Source organism: Bubalus bubalis, chromosome 16 (assembly GCF_019923935.1).
Source record: "Bubalus bubalis isolate 160015118507 breed Murrah chromosome 16, NDDB_SH_1, whole genome shotgun sequence".
NCBI classification, from domain to species: Eukaryota; Metazoa; Chordata; class Mammalia; order Artiodactyla; family Bovidae; genus Bubalus; species Bubalus bubalis.
In genome coordinates, this window is record NC_059172.1 from 36,625,617 (window position 1) to 36,645,298 (window position 19,682).

At 36.3% G+C, this 19,682-nt stretch overlaps 1 protein-coding gene and 1 pseudogene across 1 annotated transcript; both read left to right on the forward strand.

Moving 5' to 3' along the window:
* Positions 1 to 3,132: 3,132 nt before the first annotated feature.
* LOC123329604 (olfactory receptor 52A5-like) lies at positions 3,133 to 4,431 on the forward strand. The gene has a single exon (XM_044928979.2). The coding sequence runs from the start codon at positions 3,133 to 3,135 to the stop codon at positions 4,081 to 4,083; it is 951 nt and encodes a 316-aa protein (XP_044784914.1). The 3' UTR covers positions 4,084 to 4,431.
* Positions 4,432 to 9,429: 4,998 nt separating this feature from the next.
* Positions 9,430 to 10,378, forward strand: LOC112579348 (annotated as a pseudogene).
* Positions 10,379 to 19,682: the final 9,304 nt, after the last annotated feature.

Genomic DNA, 19,682 nt, shown 5'->3' on the forward strand with positions numbered 1-19,682 from the left:
CAGGACAGGCAAAGCTGGATCAAATAAAGATAACTGAATTTAAAGACCAAATCCAATTTGGCTTCTCCCTGATCCCTGAAATAGACTTCACCAACTTGAAATTCCTTGCATGAACATTTAGTCTCTCAGTAGCATCCAACTCTTTGCAACCCCATGGACTGTGGCTGGCAAGGCTCTTGTCTCCATGGAGTTCTCCAGGCAAGAATACCGGAGTGGGTAACCATTTCCGTCTTCAGGGGATCTTCCCGACCCAGGGATCAACCTGGCTTTCCTGCATTGCAGGCAGATTCTGTAGCTTCTGAGCCACCATGGAAGCCTGTGGAGCTGCTTAAGAGGTGGTTAAGCATATGTATCCTGTGTTCAGGTTAGATTTATTGAAGTATGATTATTTATTTAGGCATAGTCAGTTGTAAGTGAAATTCTGAGGTTGGACAGAATGTCTGGGTGAAGAGCCATATATAATGAGAAGAAAAAGAACCATGGGGAAGAATATGGGTTTCAATGGAATTCAGGGCATCAACAAAATAAAGGGAGTCAGAAAAAGCAACAAAGGAGAAGAGTGTCTTGAGACTGAAGGAAAAAAGAAAGATAGACTGTGTTTATAGAAACAAAATTTTTATTTTAAAGATAAAATAGTTTTAAGCACTGCACAAATAAACAACATAGAAGAGTCCTTTAAAAAGTTCATTGTATTTGGACAGAGTATAATTTTGAATTTTCTTCAAACATATGAACTTTCAAGAATAATGGAGACAAAGTCTCATGACAATGGTTTAAAAAATCACTTAAATTGATTTAAAAATATATAGCAAGTCATGGGGATTCATTTAGGATTATAGCATATTTCATAATGAGATCACAGCACCTATTAAAACAAATGTGTATAAACCTGAAATATATTTTATCATAAGGGAAATAACTGCTAAATTAATGCATGATTAAAATACATGTTTTGAGGGAAAACTGATAAACCTATATATGTATATATATACATATATAGGTTTATTTATATATATGCAATTTACCAGAGAAAAGGTAAAGGAATGATAATGAGCTGTACTGAGCTCAGTCACTTCAGTTGTTTCCAGCTCTTTGCAAACCCCATGCAAACCCCAGAAGCAGGGAGATTGTGTCAGGGTAAAAGGCGTAGCTAATATGAATATAAAGTTTGAGAAGAATGTGAATCAGGAAAAGGTAGTAAAAGCAGCAATGGTAAACTAAGACAATATGGGCCTTGTATTAAACTTTTGTGAGTGTATAGGGAATTGAAAACGAAAGTTTAATGAGGGACAGAGAAATGGCCAGAGAGACTCTTGTATTCCTTCTTCAACAAAGTTGGGTAGTGATTTAGAAAAGCAAGCAAATAAGCATTTGAATTGCAGCTCTAAGGGACTAAGGGAATAGTGTAATAATAGACTGCATTTTGGGCTCATTTACAAGTGGATTTCCATGATCCTGCAGATAAGTTTGCACAACCCTATTGGAAGAAGGGAATCTGTGATCAACCAGTATGAGTAAAAGGTAAACGTCATACTGAGTTGATTTTCAGGGTTCTAGGAAATATTTGGAGAAACAGTGATATGAATGATGTGCCTATTTTCAATCTGTGAGAGAAAAATAAACCTCCAAGGAATTCAAATAATGCTTACATATGGAAATTGCCAGCAAATATCTTTTATAACATACGCTAATACTTTCATGAACTTCCCTGGTGGCTCAGTGTAAAGAATCCACCTGCCAATGAAGGAGATGCAGGTTTGATTCCTGGGATGGGAGGATCCTCTAGAGAAGAAAATGGCAACCCACTCCAGTATTCTTGCCCGGGAAATCTCATGTACAGAGGCACCTGGTGCGCTACACTCCAAAAGGCTGCAAAAGAGTCAGATATGACTTAATGACTAGAACAATAGCAAATGATTTCCATAGCAGAATGAATGGAGCAGACAGAAAACAGAGCTGTATGACAGTGTCCAAAGGTGGTTTGTAATAAATATATTAAAACTGGTTATTTCTCATTGGGAATCACATGATAAACTGAATTCCACTGAACAAATATAGTTACTTATTCAATATATAGTATATTTTAAGTTTTATGTTCATGGTTTTGATACTTTCTGATTTATTTTCCTAGAATAATATTGATAAAATAAATTTTGGTATATATTTGCAATATAGATATTATTAATTGTTCAGATTTTGATAACTTGAGAAATAATCATAGCAGCTTTCCGTTTTTGGATATTATTGAATCAGGTAAAAATTTTCCCAATTTAAATTTGCAGAAATAAATTTGCATGTGATTCATGTATCACATTTTATCCCAATATAAGTTCGCCTATTTCTCTATTGTCATGTTGCATTTTATTTTATGTTATTGTCTCTAAAATACCTAATTTTATCCATATTTCTTAAAAAATTTACCTAGGTTCCAACTTGGGGATAAAGCCAGATTCTAAATACTTGTTACAACCTTATATGTAACATATGCATACTTAGCATACTAACTGTCTTATATGATTGTCACATTTAGATCATTGCCTATGTCTTCTTTGACTATGCCACTTTATAACTTATTTTCCCAAGATCTAGAGCAACTTCTAAAAGTCTCTTATTATCATTACTATTATTTTACCTCTACTAGACTGTCCAAATGAATTATAAGTTATTTGATTGAAAAACAAACAAAAAAAAAAAACCTGTTATGTTACACAGAATTTATGTTCTCAGAACTTGTTAACTTAGCAGAACAAACTGTATTCAATGCGATAGTGTTTAACTAATTATGTAAAAACCAGAAGAATTCACATTGACTAGAAGGAGTGCTTCTTCTCTCTATGGTGAGTATTTGTATGCCTCTGAGAGTGTATATGTTTCTATATACAGAAAATAAGAGAGAGAAATAGAAAACAGAAGCAGAAATTTGAGATACATTATCCAGGGAGACTGTATCTGTATTCCTGGACAAATTGAATTGTTACATTAAAAAAATGTATATGTCTTTCAAAATGCCATTTTAAACCACATTTAACCACTGACGATATGAATTTAGGTAAAAACAGAAAATAAGAAAGACAGTCAATACAAACTGCCATCTTGAATCAGAATCTCTAAACCCGGCAGTTCCAAGCCAACATGCTCCAGCTCAATGGTACAGTCTTCCTGCCCTCAGTGCTGACACTGATTGGGATCCCTGGCCTGGAGTCTGTGCAGTTCTGGATCGGCATTCCCTTCTGTGCCATGTACATCATTGCTCTGTTTGGAAATTTCCTAATCTTGGTCATCATCAAATCTGAGCACAGCCTCCATGAACCCATGTATCTCTTCCTGGCAATGCTTGGAGTGACAGACATTGCTCTCAGCACCTTTATCCTACCAAAACTGTTAGGGATATTCTGGTTCCATTCAGCAGAAATATATTTTGATGTCTGTCTCTTTCAGATGTGGCTCATCCATACCTTCCAGTGTACTGAGTCAGGTATTCTGCTGGCCATGGCCTTGGACCGCTATGTGGCAATCCGTGATCCTCTGAGACATGCAGCCATTTTTATCCACAAACTCTTCGCTCAGATTGGCGTTGGAGTGACACTCAGAGCAGGTGTCCTTATAGCTCTGTGTCTCATCCTCATCAAATGCCGGCTGAAACACTATCAGACCACTGTGGTCTCCCATTCATTCTGTGAGCACATGGCCATTGTGAAGCTGGCAGCAGAAGATACTCGAATCAACAAGATTTATGGTCTTTTTGTGGCTTTCATTATACTTGGATTTGACATAATCTTCATCACACTCTCTTACATTCGAATATTTGTAACTGTCTTCAAACTGCCTCAAAAGGAAGCTAGACTCAAAGCTTTTAACACTTGCATTGCCCACATTTGCGTCTTCCTTGTGTTTTATCTCCTGGGTTTCTTCTCCTCCTTTACACACAGATTTGGGTTCCATATTCCATCTTACATTCACATTCTTCTGTCCAATCTTTACCTGCTCATTCCACCTTTTCTCAATCCTATTGTTTATGGTGTAAAGACCAAACAGATTCGAGATCGAGTGTTCAAGATTTTTCACTTGAAGGATGCATCTTGAGCTCTCATCTATCTTATTTCAAATAATACAAATTCAGCCTGAGAAACACTAATTTTTAATGTGATTGTTTGCTTTCTTATTTTCATTTGTTTCCTGAAATAGAGAGCTCTAGATTTTACATTTGCAACACTGAAGCTCTGATTCCTATTCAAATAGTTTCACTTGTATGGATACAGAATTACTTGGAGCATACATTTAGCCAGTAGATACCACAAAAGAAGAACTTATGAAGACTTTGTTTTTAATTAAATAAAATTTTAAGGACTTCTTTTAAAAGTGCAACTAAATATTAATACTTTTTTGCTTCTCCTGTTTAAAAATATGAAGTGGCATCAATGCTACTATGTAAAAATATCAGTGTAATGAATTATAATATATTGTGTATGAAACAAAATCTATGCTGTTGTTTATAAATATACTTATTATCATCATTATTTTTGTATTTAAGGCCCTAAAGTTCTTTGTTCTGCAATTATGTGTTGAACATTAAGTCTACTTATACCTTATACATTGAAACATATTTATATTTTATATTTATAATATTAAGCAATGTAAGCATATTTATATTATTAAAATATTAAAATCATACTAAAATGTGTAATAGAGTTATAACTGAAGTTAATGGAAGCATTAAGTAAATATAAAAAACTGCACATTTAATATACTTGTTTTGACCTATGATATGATATATTAGTAATATTTTTAGGTAAAAGCAAGTTCTATAACTATATCTGAAGAAGAAGCAACTAATTCTATAAAAGGAGATTATACATATTCTATATATATATAGAATCCTTATGTTTACATATATATACATATACACACACACACACACACATATATATATATACACACACATATGACTTCCATCACACTTGTTCATGGAAGGCTCTTACTCTGGTTCTGTCTCTGTGTGCGAAGCATTCATGATTAGCCCATATACTTGTGGAAAGTTTAGGTTAACGCCAGTGCAGGTTAAGGTTTTTGATGACAAAGAACACCAAATCCTTCACTTTACAGATAGGGGAAGTAAGCTCAAAGTGGTCATACATAACGGTCATGAGTAATGAGAAATATGTTTACCCAAGATTTTACCTAAATTAGCTCTGAATATATATATACTTTTTCAAATTGTTTTCTTGTTAATTTTGTGTTTCCCAGTAAATACCCAGGAATGAGATAGCTGGATATTGTGGATAATGGTTCTTTTCATATTCCATATAAACTTTAGATTTTTTTTGTTTTATTTCTGTGAAAAATATTCCTTGGAGTTTGATAGGAATAGCACTGAATAGGTAGATGGCTTTAGGTGATAAGGACGTTTGACAGTGTTAATTCTCCCAAGCCATGAACACAGAATGCCTTTCCATTTATTTGTGTATTCATCAATTTCTTTCAAAAATGTCTGTACAGGTCTTTTACTTCCTTGGTTATATTTATTCCCAAACTTATTTTATTATTTTTGTTGAGACTGCTAATAGGGTGGTTGTTTTAATTTCTCTTTCTGCTAAGGCCCTGTTAGCATACAGAAATGCAACAAATTTTTAAACATCCAATTTGTATTCTTAAATGTTACTATATTCATACATCATGGTGAAGTTGATAGAATAATTTATGTATAAAATCATGTCACCCACAAATAGTGACTGTTTCAATTCTTTCCAATATGAATGAACTTTATTTCTTCTTCTCGCCTAATTGCTCTGGCTAGGACTTCCAATATTTTGTTTACTAGGAGTGCCAAGAGTGGACATCCTTATCTTGTTCTTGTTCTTACACGAATGACTTACAGTTTCTCACTATGGAGTGTGTTACCTGTGGGTTTGTCACAAATGTCTTTTTTATTATGTTGAAGTACTTTCTATTCATACTTTAGTGAAAGGAAATATAGTTATAGACTTAAATACTGTGTTTCAGTTCAGTTCAGTTCAGTCATTCAGTCATGTCTGACTCTTTGAGACCCCATGAATTGCAGCACACCAGGCCACCCTGTCCATCACCAACTCCCGGAGTTCACTCAAACTCATGTCCATCGAGTCAGTGATGCCATCCAGTCATCTCATCCTCTGTCGGCCCCTTCTCCTCCTGCTCCCAGTCCCTCCCAGCATGAGGGTCTTTTCCAATGAGTCAACTCTTCGCATGAGGTTGCCAAAGTACTGGAGTTGCAGCTTTAGCATCATTTCTTCCAATGAACACCCGGGACTGATCTCCTTTAGAATGGACAGGTTGGATCTCCTTGCAGTCCAAGGGACTCTCAAGAATCTTCTCCAACACCACAGCTCAAAAGAAGCAAATCTTTGGCGCTCAGCTTTCTTCACAGTCCAACTCTCACATCCATACATGATTACTGGAAAAACCATAGCCTTGACTAGATGGACCTTTGTTGACAAAGTAATACCTCTGCTCTTTAATATACTATCTAGAATGGTCATGAAAGTGAAAGTGAAGTCACTCAGTCGTATCCAACTCTTAGTGACCCCATGGACTGCAGCCTACCAGGCTCCTCCGTCCATGGGATTTTCCAGGCAAGAGTACTGGAGTGGGGTGCCATTGCCTTCTGAGTCGGATAAAACTGAGGGACTTCACTTTCACTTTTCACTTTCATTCACTGGATAAGGAAATGGCAACCCACTCCAGTGTTCTTGCCTGGAGAATCCCAAGGATGGGGGAGCCTGGTGAGCTGCCATCTATGGGGTCACACAGAGTCGGACATGACTGAAGTGACTTAGCAGATTGGTCATAACATTCCTTCCAAGGAGTAAGAATCTTTTAATTTCATGGCCATCTTTTAATTTCATCACCATCTGCACTGATTTTGGAGCCCAAAAAAATAAAGTCTGACACTGTTTCCACTGTTCCCCATCTATTTCTCAGGAAGAGATAGGACCAGATGCCATGACCTTAGTTTACTGAATGCCACGCTCTAAGCCAACTTTTTCACTCTCCTCTTTCACTTTCATCAAGAGGCTTTTTAGTTCCTCTTCACTTTCTGCCATAAGGGTGGTGTCATCTGCATATCTGAGGTTATTGATATTTCTCCCAGCAATCTTGATTCCAGCTTGTGCTTCTTCCAGCCCAGCATTTCTCATGATATACTCTGCATATAAGTTAAACACTGTGCTTAGTGTCATACAAAAAGAGAACTGTCATACATCAGTTTTGACAGATTACAATTCTTTTAATTTAGTACATTGTCTCCAGAAATCTGATACTATGAAAAGAATAATTCTAGCTTAGAGGTTTGTTTTTTTTTTTTTTTTTCCCTGCAATTAAACTTAATTTCAAAGTTGTTTACTTCATCCGCTCCTGCCTTCTAAAGTGAAGATGAAGAGCCTTGCCTGAAGGCTTCCATCACACTTGTTCATGAAAGACTCTTACTCTGATTCTGTCTCTCTGTATGTGAAACATTCATGATTAGCTCATACAGTTGTGCAAACTTATGCCAGGCAGGCTAATTTTTATCTGCCTGCCTTTTTAATGACAAAGAAGACCAAATCCTTTACTTTACCGATGAGGGGAGTAAGCTCAAAGTGGTCTTACATAATGGTCATGAGTAATGAGAAGTATGTTTACCCAAGATTTTTCCTGAATTGGCTCTGAACACACAGACTAGGTTAGCACACTTGAAGCAAGCAAGAAGACAGAAATATGAGTACAAACTAATTGTACGTTTATCTGGACTATCCCATAGAAAGGATTGTGATAGTTTCAGAGCTCCTTACTTCTTGTTGTGACTGACTTTGTAATGAAAATAATAATAATTTCAATGCATCTATGTGGAAATCTTACTTCACAAACCAATAAGTATCTTCCCAAAGTCAACAATCTTTCCTTATGTAAAACATAAGATGAAATATTATTCAGCCATATAAAGGAATGAAATAATGCCATTTGCAGCAACATGGATGGACCTAGAAATTGTCATACTGAATGAAGTAAGCCAGACAGAGAAAGACAATTATCACATGATATGACTTACATGTGGAATCTGAAAAATTGATACAAATTAACTTATACACAAAAGAGAAATAGACCCAAAATCATATGAAACAATGGAGAAAGGGCCAGAGAGAGGGATAGATGAGAAGTTTGGGATTAACAGATACACACTACTCTATGTAAAATAGATAACCAATAAGAATCTACTATACTGCTCAGGTTATTATATTCAATATTTTGTAATAACCTATAAAGGAAAATAATCTAGCAAAATAGACATATACATATGTATAACTGGATCACTTTGCTATATACATGAAACTGCTGCTGCTGCTGCTAAGTCACTTCAGTTGTGTCCAGCTCTGTGCTACCCCATAGACGGTAGCCCAGCAGGCTCCCCGGTCCCTGGGATTCTCCAGGAAAGAACACTGGACCACTCCATTTCCTTCTCCAATGCATAAAAGTGAAAAGTCAAAGTGAAGCTGGTCAGTCCTGTGGGACTCCTAGCGACCCCATGGACAGCAGCCTACCAGGCTCCTCCGTCCATGGGATTCTCCAGGCAAGAGTACTGGAGTGGGGTGCCATTGCTTTCTCCAGTACCTGAAACTAGCACATTTTAAATCAATTATACCTCATTTTTTTTTAAATGCCTATATGGCCATGTCTGACTCTTTTCAACCCCATGAATTGCAGCACACCAGGCCTCCCTGTCCATCACCAACTCCCGGAGTTCACTCAGATTCACACCCATTGAGTTGGTGATGCCATCCAGCCATCTCATCCTCTGTTGTCCCCTTCTCCTCCTGCCCCCAATCCCTCCCAGCATCAGAGTCTTTTCCAATGAGTCAAGTCTTTGCATGAGGTGGCCAAAGTACTGGAGTTTCAGCTTTAGTATCATTCCTTCCAAAGAAATCCCAGGGCTGATCTCCTTCAGAATAGACTTGTTGGATCTCCTTGCAGTCCAAGGGACTCTCAAGAGTCTTCTCCAACACCACAGTTCAATAACTTAGAAGACTTAACTACATTCAAATAGATAGTTTTCAACTAATTTTGCAAAAACCATAGGAATTCACATTGACTGGAAGGAGTGCTTCCTCTCTCTATAGTGAATATTTGTAAGTTTGTGTATGTGTTTATATCTATCTGTATACGTAACAAAAAAAGAGACAGAGAAATAGAGAACAGAAGGAAAATTCAAAATAGATTATTCAGGGAAACTCTATATGCATTCACAACCAAATTTAACTGCAATATATAAAAAAATGAGTATGTGTGTCAAACTGCCATTTGAAACCACATTTAACTACTGATGGTATGAACATAAGTAAAAACATAAAACAAGAAAGATACTCAGCGAAAACCACCATCTTGAATCAGACTCTCTAAACCAGAGAGTTCAAAACAAACATGCTCCAGCACAACGGTACAGTCTTCATGCCCTCGGTGCTGACACTGATTGGGATCCCTGGCCTGGATTCTATGTGGTTCTGAATCAGCATTTCTTTCTATGCCATGTACATCACTGCTCCGTTTGGGAATTTCCTGCTACTGGTCATTATCAAATCTGAGCCCAGCCTCCATGAACCCATATATCTTTTCCTGGCAATGCTTTGAGTGACAGACATTACTCTCAATACCTGCACCCTGCCAAAAATGTTAGGAATATTCTGGTTCCATTCACCAGAAATATATTTTGATGCCTATCTTTCAGATGTGGCTCATCCATACCTTCCAGTGTATTGAGTCAGGTATTCTGCTGGCCATGGCCTTGGATTGCTACATGGCAATCTGTGATCCTCTGATACATGCAATCATTTTTACCCAGAAACTCCTCACTCAGATTGGTGTTGGAGAGATACTCCGAGCAGCCCTCTTTGCAGCTCCCTGTCTAATCCTCATCAAATGCTGGCAGAAACACTATTGGACCACTGTGGTTCCCCATTCATACTGTGAACACATGGCCATTGTGAAGCTGGCAGCAGAAGATATTTGAATCAACAAGATCTATGGTCTCTTTGTGGTTTTCATTATACTCTAATTTGACATAATCTTCATCATTTTCTCTTACATTCGAATATTTATAACTGTCTTCAGTCTGACTCAAAAAGAAGCTAGACTCAAAGTTTTTAACACTTGCATTGCCCACATTTGTGTCTTCCTTGAGTTTTATCCCCTCGGTTTATTCTTGTTTTTTGCACACAGGTTTGGGTTCCATATTCCGCCTTACGTTCACATTCTTCTACCCAATCTCTATCTGCTTGTCCCATCTTTGCCAAATCCTATTGTTTATGGTGTGAAGACCAAACAGATTCGAGATCAAATATCCAAGATTTTTCACTCTAAGGATGCATATTGAGTTCTCATTTATCTTATTTCAAACCATAGCAGAAACAAGTACTGAGAAAATGTTCTTGAGAGTTTGTGCTTTCTCAGATTCATTGTGTGCTGAAGAGCAATGTTCTGGTTTTGCATTCAAGTCAATAAGGCTTTGACTCATATTTAAACATCTTAGCTTGTTTTGGATACAAAGTTTGTTGAAACACACAGAATTAGTCACATCTACTCTGAGAAATCTGTATGCAGGTCAGGAAGCAACAGTTAGAACTGGACATGGAACAACAGACTGGTTCCAAATAGGAAAAGGAGTACATCAAGGCTGTATATTATCACCCTGTTTATATAACTGATATACAGAGTACCTCATGAGAAATGCTGGACTGGAAGAAACACAAGCTGGAATCAAGATTGCCGGGAGAAATATCAATAAATTCAGATTTGCAGATGACACCACCCTTATGGCAGAAAGTGAAGAGGAACTAAAAAGCCTCTTGATGAAAGTGAAAGAGGAGAGTGAAAAAGTTGGCTTAAAGCTCAACATTCAGAAAACTAAGGTCATGGCATCCGGTCCCATCACTTCATGGCATATAGATGGAGAAACAGTGGAAACAGTGCCAGACTTTATTTTGGGGGGCTCCAAAACCACTGCAGATGGTGACTGCAGCCATGAAATTAAAAGATGCTTACTCCTTGGAAGGAAAGTTATGACCAACCTAGAAAGCATATTGAAAAGCAGAGACATTACTTTGCCAACAAAGGTCCGTCTAGTCAAGGCTGTGGTTTTTCCTGTGGTCATGTATGGATGTAAGAATTGGACTGTGAAGAAGACTGAGCACTGAAGAATTGATGCTTTTGAACTGTGGTGTTGGAGAAGACTCTTGAGAGTCCCTTGGACTGCAAGGAGATCCAACCAGTTTCTGAAGGAGCTCAGCCCTGGGATTTCTTTGGAGGGAATGATGCTGAAGCTGAAACTTCAGTACTTTGGCCACCTCATGCGAAGAGTTGACTCATTGGAAAAGACTCTGATGCTGGGAGGGATTGGGGGCAGGAGGAGAAGGGGATGACAGAGGATGAGATGGCTGGATGGCATCACTGACTTGATGGACGTGAGTCTGAGTGAACTCTGGGAGTTGGTGATGGACAGGGAGGCCTGGCGTGCTGCGATTCATGGGGTTGAAAAGAGTCGGACAAGACCGAGCGACTGAACTGAACTGAACTGAACTGAATCTACACATGATATAAAGTACAAAAATTAAACTCAATTGACTCTTGGTGACAGGTGTTTCTTAAAAGCAAAATTAAATGATAGTATTTTAGCCTATGTTAAAATATATCAAGTGTCATTTTGGGGACTGCAAAAAAAATTCAGTATAATACATTATAATTCTAGTATATATGAAAATAAATTTGTCCTTTTCCTATATCATTTATTGAAACACTTCATTATCCTAAAGTTCCTTACTGAATGATCATGAATTAATCATTAAGTGGGGAATTAGGGTTTTACTATATGCATCAAATGTAGTAATATTTTCTTATTTCCTGAAAAAAAATCACACAGCTTACTACAGGAGCATATATAGTGGAGTTCTTATATATTAAACTCAAATGGAAAAATTTGAATTGATAGTAACTAAAGTCAGTGTGGAATGATTAGCAATGTACTTCCTTGTTTTATGTTATGGTCTTACAAATAAGTAAAATAAAGTTTTAAATAATGTGTTTTATTACTATAGCTGAAAAGGAAAATAAGTTCTGCAAGTGAAGCTATATATATTTTTAAATTATGCTCATGGTTTTATTATTTTTATGTTTCCATGAATCTAATTTTCAAAATAACTACTGCAGTTGGATTCACACATTTGAACTTGCATTAGCTTTTGTTAACTTAAAATTGCTTTTACTGTAAATGTTTTTGTGGATTGGTGAACAGTGGTTCCTATAGAAACTTATAGAAATTTTAAATAGTAAAGATCAGATGTAAGTTGATAAAAGCAACTATAAAGGAAGAGTAGTGAGTATGGCCTAAAGAAACAGCCAACTGGTGGCCAAGGCCAGCACATGGAATATTTAGAGATGTGAATTTGGATCCTCTCCCTTATTCTACATTCTACCTTCTGATTAACATATATTCACTTCATATTCTTTGTTATGATCCTGAAATCTTCACATTCCATGTAGTTTGTGAAGTATAATCTCATACTCTACCAGGGCTAAAAGTAACATTTTCATTATATTTATGTGTTCAAGTTTTGGACTAAATTTGTTTTTAATGGAGTTATGGTTGTCTATCTTACAAAATTATGTGTGGTCTTCACCATTAACACTTCATTGTCCTTTAATTCCAAAAGATGACCAATAATATGCATAGTGCCAAAAGTCAGAATTTTTCCAATTGGACTTTTTGCTCTTAAGACATTTTTATACTTAAGAGATGTATCTATTTCTATTATTTTCACTCTCATTAATTGTGATATATCCTCTACCTAGAGACCCTGACCCTGATTCCTGAATTGATAAAATAGTCTTCATTCTATAACACTAGGCTCAGACTTTTTTTTTGGTATCTTCTTTCTCAAGATTCCTTAACTGAGGTTTCCTTTTGGGGTCAGAGTTGTTTTGTAATCCACAGTGATCTGTGCAGTTCAAACCATATTATATTGAAATGCATCAGTACTTTAGGGAATTATGTGTGGGTGTGCTTAGTCCATGGGGTCACACAGAGTCAGACATGACTGAAGCGACTTAGCAGCAGCAGTAGCAGCACTTAGTTGATCAGTCACGTCCAACTCTTTGCGACCCCATGGACTATAGCTTGCCAGGCTCCTCTGTCCATGGGATTCTCCAGCAAGAATACTGGAGTGGGTAGCCATTCCCTACTCCAGGGTATCTTCCTGACCCCAAGGATTGAATCTGGGTCTCCTGTATTGCTGGCAGATTATTGAATAAACATAATAATGAAATTCCCCTCAGCATCTAATTGCATCTTTACAGCAGCCTAAAAAATATTTAGTCCGTGTTAGATTTGATGAACCTGAAAACTGAGATTAATGGGAGGTCTGTTTCTCATTGTGGGGTGGAAGTTACAAATATCAAAAAGGAGAAAAGTTGAATGATTATCTGTAGTTCGGTATTTGTTAAAGATATCCATCAGTGAACCTGGAAGTTTACAATGTGTGTTGATATAATTTATCAAAATGAATGTAGATGTAATTTATGTAAGGTGAGTAAAACTGATCCATGTGTCAACATGCTTGTGTGTGATTGTGTTTTCTAATATTTTGTCTTCTGCAATGGCCTTTGTGCAGTGAATTTCCAGTATAAATAAGCCCAAAAGGTCACAAGCAAATTCTAAGCTACATAACAAGATAGAACTTTTGATTCTATGGATCTATTTTGTTGATGTTCAGTCACTCAGTCATATCAACTGTTTGCAACCCCATGGACTGCAGCATGTCAGGATACCATGTCCATCACCAACTCCTGGAGCTTGCTCAAACTCATGTCCATTGAGTCAGTGATGCCATCCAACCATCTCATCCTCTGCTGTCCCCTTCTCCTCCTGCCTTCAATCTTTCCCAGTATCAGGGTCTTTTCTAAAGAGCTGGCTCTCCAAATTAGGTGGCCAAAGTATTGGAGCATCAGCCTCAGTATCAGTCCTTCTAATGAATACTCAGGATTGATTTCTTTTAGGATTGACTGGTTTGATCTCCTTGCAATCCAAGGGACTCTCGAGAGTCTTCTCCAACATCACAGTTCAAAAGCATCAATACTTTGGCACTCAGCCTTCCTTATGGTCCAACTCTCACATCCATGCATGACTACTGGAAAAACCATAGCCTTGACTAGATGGACCTTTGTTGGCAAAGTAATGTCTCTGCTTTTCAATATGCTATCTAGTTTGGTCATAACTTTCCTTCCAAGGAGTAAGCGTCTTTTAATTTCATGTCTGCAATCACCATCTGCAGTGATTTTGGAGCCCCCCAAAATAAAGTCTGACACTGTTTCCACTGTTTCTCCATCTATTTACTATGAAGTGATGGGACCGGATGCCATGATCTTAGTTTTCTGAATGTGGAGCTTTAAGCCAACTTTTTCACTCTCCTCTTTCACTTTCATCAAGAGGCTCTATAGTTCTTCCTCGCTTTCTGCCATAAGGGTAGTGTCCTCTGCATATCTGAGGTTATTGATATTTCTCCTGGCAATCTTGATTCCAGCTTGTGCTTCATCTAGCCCAGCATTTTGTAGGATGTACTCTGCATGTAATTTAAATGAACAAGGTGACAACATATAGCCTTGACGTACTCCTTTCCTGATTTTTAACCAGTCCATTGTTCTATGTCCAGTTCTAACTGTTGCTTCTTGGCCTGCATACAGGTTTCACAGGAGGCAGGTAAAACCTCTGGATCTGTAGGTTTGTCAAATTCCATTCCAGTGATCTTGACTTTATCACATGAGCTATGTTTTTATAATTACAGAGTTAATGCCATAAACTTTGTGTGCACATCATTTTTATCCAGCTAGAATTAAATTGCTTTGAAAGTAGGAAAGGATTTCACTAATCTATATTTTTCCAATACTGTAGAACCCACTGAAACTCCCTACTTCTCTGACCATGAGTCCTATTGATGTTGCACACCAGTAGAGTGTGATGCAAAGTCTTTACAACTCTAATTTCCCAAACCTGACAGTATCTTTAAGTGATATCACAAATCCTATAGGGCTAAGCTTTACAGTGCTGAAATTGCCCCAAACTATCCAATTGTGTCTTTCTCAGATGACTTTAGGAAGACAGCACCTTGCAAATTCTAGATTATACTAAATTAATCTCATTTGACATCCTTACTTTTATTCTTATATCGTTAATGTTTTTAATGCTACTTTATCTAAATTTATTACAAATTTCTTTTTTTTAACATCATTTTCCCTTATGCAAAATTCTATCTGAATACAATAATGAACTGAAAAATGTCCTAAAGTTATCTTTTCTACAGTGGTCAGCATGATATCATGAGGACACTCTGAGAGAGGTACTGATTATAGCATTAACAGTTCTTTACCAAGTTGTTACTTAGTGGTTTGTGATGACATTCCTTAACTGTAAATTGCATGGTTTTAATGAGGGAAATTTAACAAATTGTATTTTTTCATATTTTACTTTATGGTAGTTCAGTATGAGGTCAAAAGGAAAAGAAAGAATGATATTGTGGATATTTTGTTAGAATTTTAAGTCTAAGGGAAATTAAGTTTTTATTAATGAAATAGAGGAATGCCGCTTAAGTTAGATAAATAATTTGGGTTGAAAAAATAGCACCATTAAGTTGCATACTGACTTTGGGAAAAAAATAGTACGAAGAATGTTTCCTAACCTATATCCATTTAACAGAAAAAGTAGATTCATGGATGTCCATGTTGCACTTGAGACATGTGTCTTTTAGTGTATTTACTATCATATCCACACACTTCACACAATTCTTTCAGTTCAACTCTAGGTTCAACAAGAAGCACATAATGTATACTTTTTGGTATTTATGATTTAACTCTTCTTTTTGTAAGATGCCATTTAGGTAAATTTAGGCTTCCCAGGTGGTGCTAGTGGTAAAGAACTTGCCAATGCAGGAGACATAAGAGTTGCAGGTTTGACCCCTGGGTCAGGAAAATTCCCTGGAGGAGGGCTTGGCAACTCACTCCAGCATCTTGCCTGGAGAATCCTATGGATAGAGAAGCCTGGAAGGCTACAGTCCTTAAGGTCACAAGGAGTCCAACACGATGGAAGCGACTTTAGTACACACACATGCATTTAAGTAAATAGGATGCTATATGCAAAAATAATCGGGATTAGACTATAAAAGTCCTATTCTTAAACCTATAGAACATAAATATTCAGTATTTTTGAGAACCTTAAATACAGAATAACACTGCTTTTATATGTTCAATTACATTTATTTATAATATATTAATGTAAGTGAGTGTAAATGTGGACTTTCTTGGGGGCTCAGTGGTGTAGAATCCGCCTTTCAATGCAGGAGAAGTGAGAGTTTGATCCTTGGATCAAGAAGATCCTCTGGAGAAGGAAATGGCAACTCATTCCAGTACTCTTGAATGGGAAAACCCATGGATAGAAGAACATGCCAGGTTATAGTCCATGGGGTCACAAAAGAGTCAGACACAACTTAGCCACTAAACAACAATACAATGTGATTGGGGGAAAATTCAATATGCTCTTGAAGGATTCTTTTTCACAGTTTGCTTAATTTCTTATTTCACTATAAGAAAGTAAAGACAAAAATTTTGGAAAGTGTCTTTTTGGTTTGGTTAATGAAAAAAACCATTTCAAGAATAAATTTTGACTGGGCTTACACTAAAAAATGAGAAATGATTGTAATTTTGGTCTCAAATTAAAATAAATGTTATTAGTCATATATATATTATATATAAGATATATATAATTCTATTGATTCCCTTTATTTATAAAAGTTTAGCATAACATATAAGTTGGTGAAACATTTGTAGAAATGTGAAATCAGTGCTAAATATACAGCTGAAAAATTTTGCCTAATGATAAAAAGTTTGAATTACATACACACATTAGCTCTCATTTATTTAGTGCTATATGTCCTGCACTTTTCGTACACCATATATCATTGTTTTGATGATTTCAAGAATTGTAGTTTCCATAAATGTTATTACAGATTTAAATAATGTGTTTAATAACATGCAAGAGAGAAAAGGTCTAGGATAAACCAGTTTCAATGGGTTAAAAATCCATAGATTTATTTTACCATAGGCCTCTAACAAAGTAGATCATGTTTACACTGTTAAGGAGTAAGTCCAGCCTTAGAGTAATCTTCTTGTCTTCTTTATTTAATTGCAAAAGTACTTTTCCTTTTCCTCCAATCTCCTCACTCCATTCAGAGAATAAAATACAGGCACCTCATTAGAACTGACTCAAAGGTGTTTCTTTTTATGGCTGAGTAATATTACGTTGTGTATATGCACCACAACTTCAGAGTTCCAGAAAAGCATCTACTTTTGCTTTATTGACTACGTCAAAGCCTTTGACTATGTGGATCACAACGAACTGGAAAATTCTGAAAGAGATGCAAATACCAGACCACCAAACCTGCCTCCTGAGAAATCTGTATGCAGGTCAAGAAGCAATAATTAAAACTCGACATGGAACAACAGACTGGTTCCAAATCGGGAAAGGAGTATGTCAAGGCGGTATATTGTCACCCTGCTTATTTAACATAAACAGATTCAGTATTGTGAAAATGACTAAACTACCAAATACAATCCAAAGATTCAATAGGTTTGTGGGTTTATTTCTGGGCTTTCTATCTTGTTCTATTGGTCTATGTTTCTGTTTTTGTGCCAATACCATATTGTGTCGATGATGTAGCTTTGTAGTATAATCTGAAGTCAGGAAGGTTGAATCCTCCAGCTCCATTCTTCTTTCTCAAGACTGCTTTGGCTATTTGGGGTCTTTTGTGTTTCCATATGAGTTGTGAAACTTTTCCTCTAATTCTGTGAAAAATTTCATTGGTAATTTGAAAGGAATCACATTGACTCTTTGGATTGTATTTGGTAGTTTAGTCATTTTCACAATATTGATTCTTCCTACTCAGGAACACGGAATATCTCTCCATCTGTTTATGTTATCTTTGATTTCTTTGATTAGTGTCTTATACTTTACTGTGTACTGTTCTTTTGTCTCCTTAGGTAAGATTATTCCTAGGTATTTAACCCTTTTTTTTTTTTTGCAATGGTGAATGGGATTGATTCCCGAATTTTTCTTTCTGATTTTTCATTGTTAGTGTATAGAAATGCAAGTGATTTCTGTGTATTGATTTTGTATCCTTCACCTTTGCTGAATTCACTGATTAGCTCTAGTAATATTCTGATACTATTTTTAGGGTTTTCCATGTACAGTATCATGTCATCTGCAAACAGTGAGAGCTTTACTTCTTTTCCAATCTGGATTCCTTTTATTACTTTTTCTTTTCTGATTTCTGTAGCTAAGACTTCCAGAACTATGTGGAATAATAGTGGGGAAAGTGTGCATCCTTGTCTTGTTCCTGATCTTAGGGTGAATGCTTTCAATTTTTCACCATTGAGAATAAGGTTTGTTTCCCTTTAGTACGTTGAGGTATGTTCCTTCCATGCCCATTTTTTGAAGAGTTTTAATCATAAATGGGTGCTGAATTTTGTCAGAGGCTTTTTCTACATCTATTGAGATGATCATATTGTTTTTATCTTTCCATTTGTTAATATGCTGTATCTCATTGATTGATTTGTGTATATTGAAGAATCCTTGCATCCTTAAAATAAACTCAATTTGATCATGGTGTATGAGCTTTTTGATGTGCTGCTGAATTCCGTTTGCTGACATTTTGTTGAGGATTTTTGCATCTATGTTCATCAGTGATATTGGCCTGTAGTTGTCTTTTTTTGTGTGTTGTCTTTGTCTGGTTTTGTTTTCAGGGTGATGGTGGCCTCGTAGAATGAGTTTGGAAGTGTTCCTTCCTCTGAAATTTTTTGAAAGAGTTTTAGAAGGATAGGCATTAGCTCTTCTCTAAATGTTTGCTAGAATTCTCCTGTGAAGCCATCTGGTCTTGGGCTTTTGTTTTTTGGGAGATTTTGATGACAGCTTCAATTTCAGTGCTTGTAATTGGGTTGTTGAAATATTGAACTTTTCTAAGAATCTGTCCATTTCTTCCAGGTGATCCTTTTTTTTTTTTGCTATATAGTTGTTCATAATAGTCTCTTATACTCCTTTGTATTTCTGCATTGTCTGTTGTAACGTCTCCTTTTTCAATTCTATTCTTGTTGATATGATTCTTCTCTCTTTTTTCCTTGATAAGTCTGGCTAAAGGTTTATCATTTTTGTTCATCTTCTCAAAGAACCAGCTTTTAGTTTTATTAGTCTTTACTCTTATTTCTTTGATTTTTTTTTCATTTATTTCTGATAGGATCTGTATGATTTCTTTCCTTCCACTAACTTTGGGTATTTTTTTGTTCCTCTTTTTCTAGTTATTTTAGGTGTAAAGTTAGGTTGTCTATTCGATGTTTTTCTTGCTTCTTGAGGTAGGATTGTATTGCTATAAACTTCCCTCTTAGAACTGCTTTTGCTGCATACCTTAGGGTTTGAGTTGTGTTTTCACTGTCATTTGTTTCTAGAATTTTTTTTGCTTTCCCTTTGATTTCTTCAGTAACCTGTTATTTAGAAACATGTTTTCTAATCTCCATGTGTTTGTGTTTCTTACAGTTTTTATTTTCTTTCTTTTAATTGATATCTAGTCTCATAGTGTTGTGGCTGGAGA

What these genes read in the sequence shown, in the direction of transcription:
- LOC123329604 (XM_044928979.2), top strand. Translation starts at nt 3,133, where the DNA reads ATGCTCCAGCTCAATGGTACAGTCTTCCTGCCCTCAGTGCTGACACTG.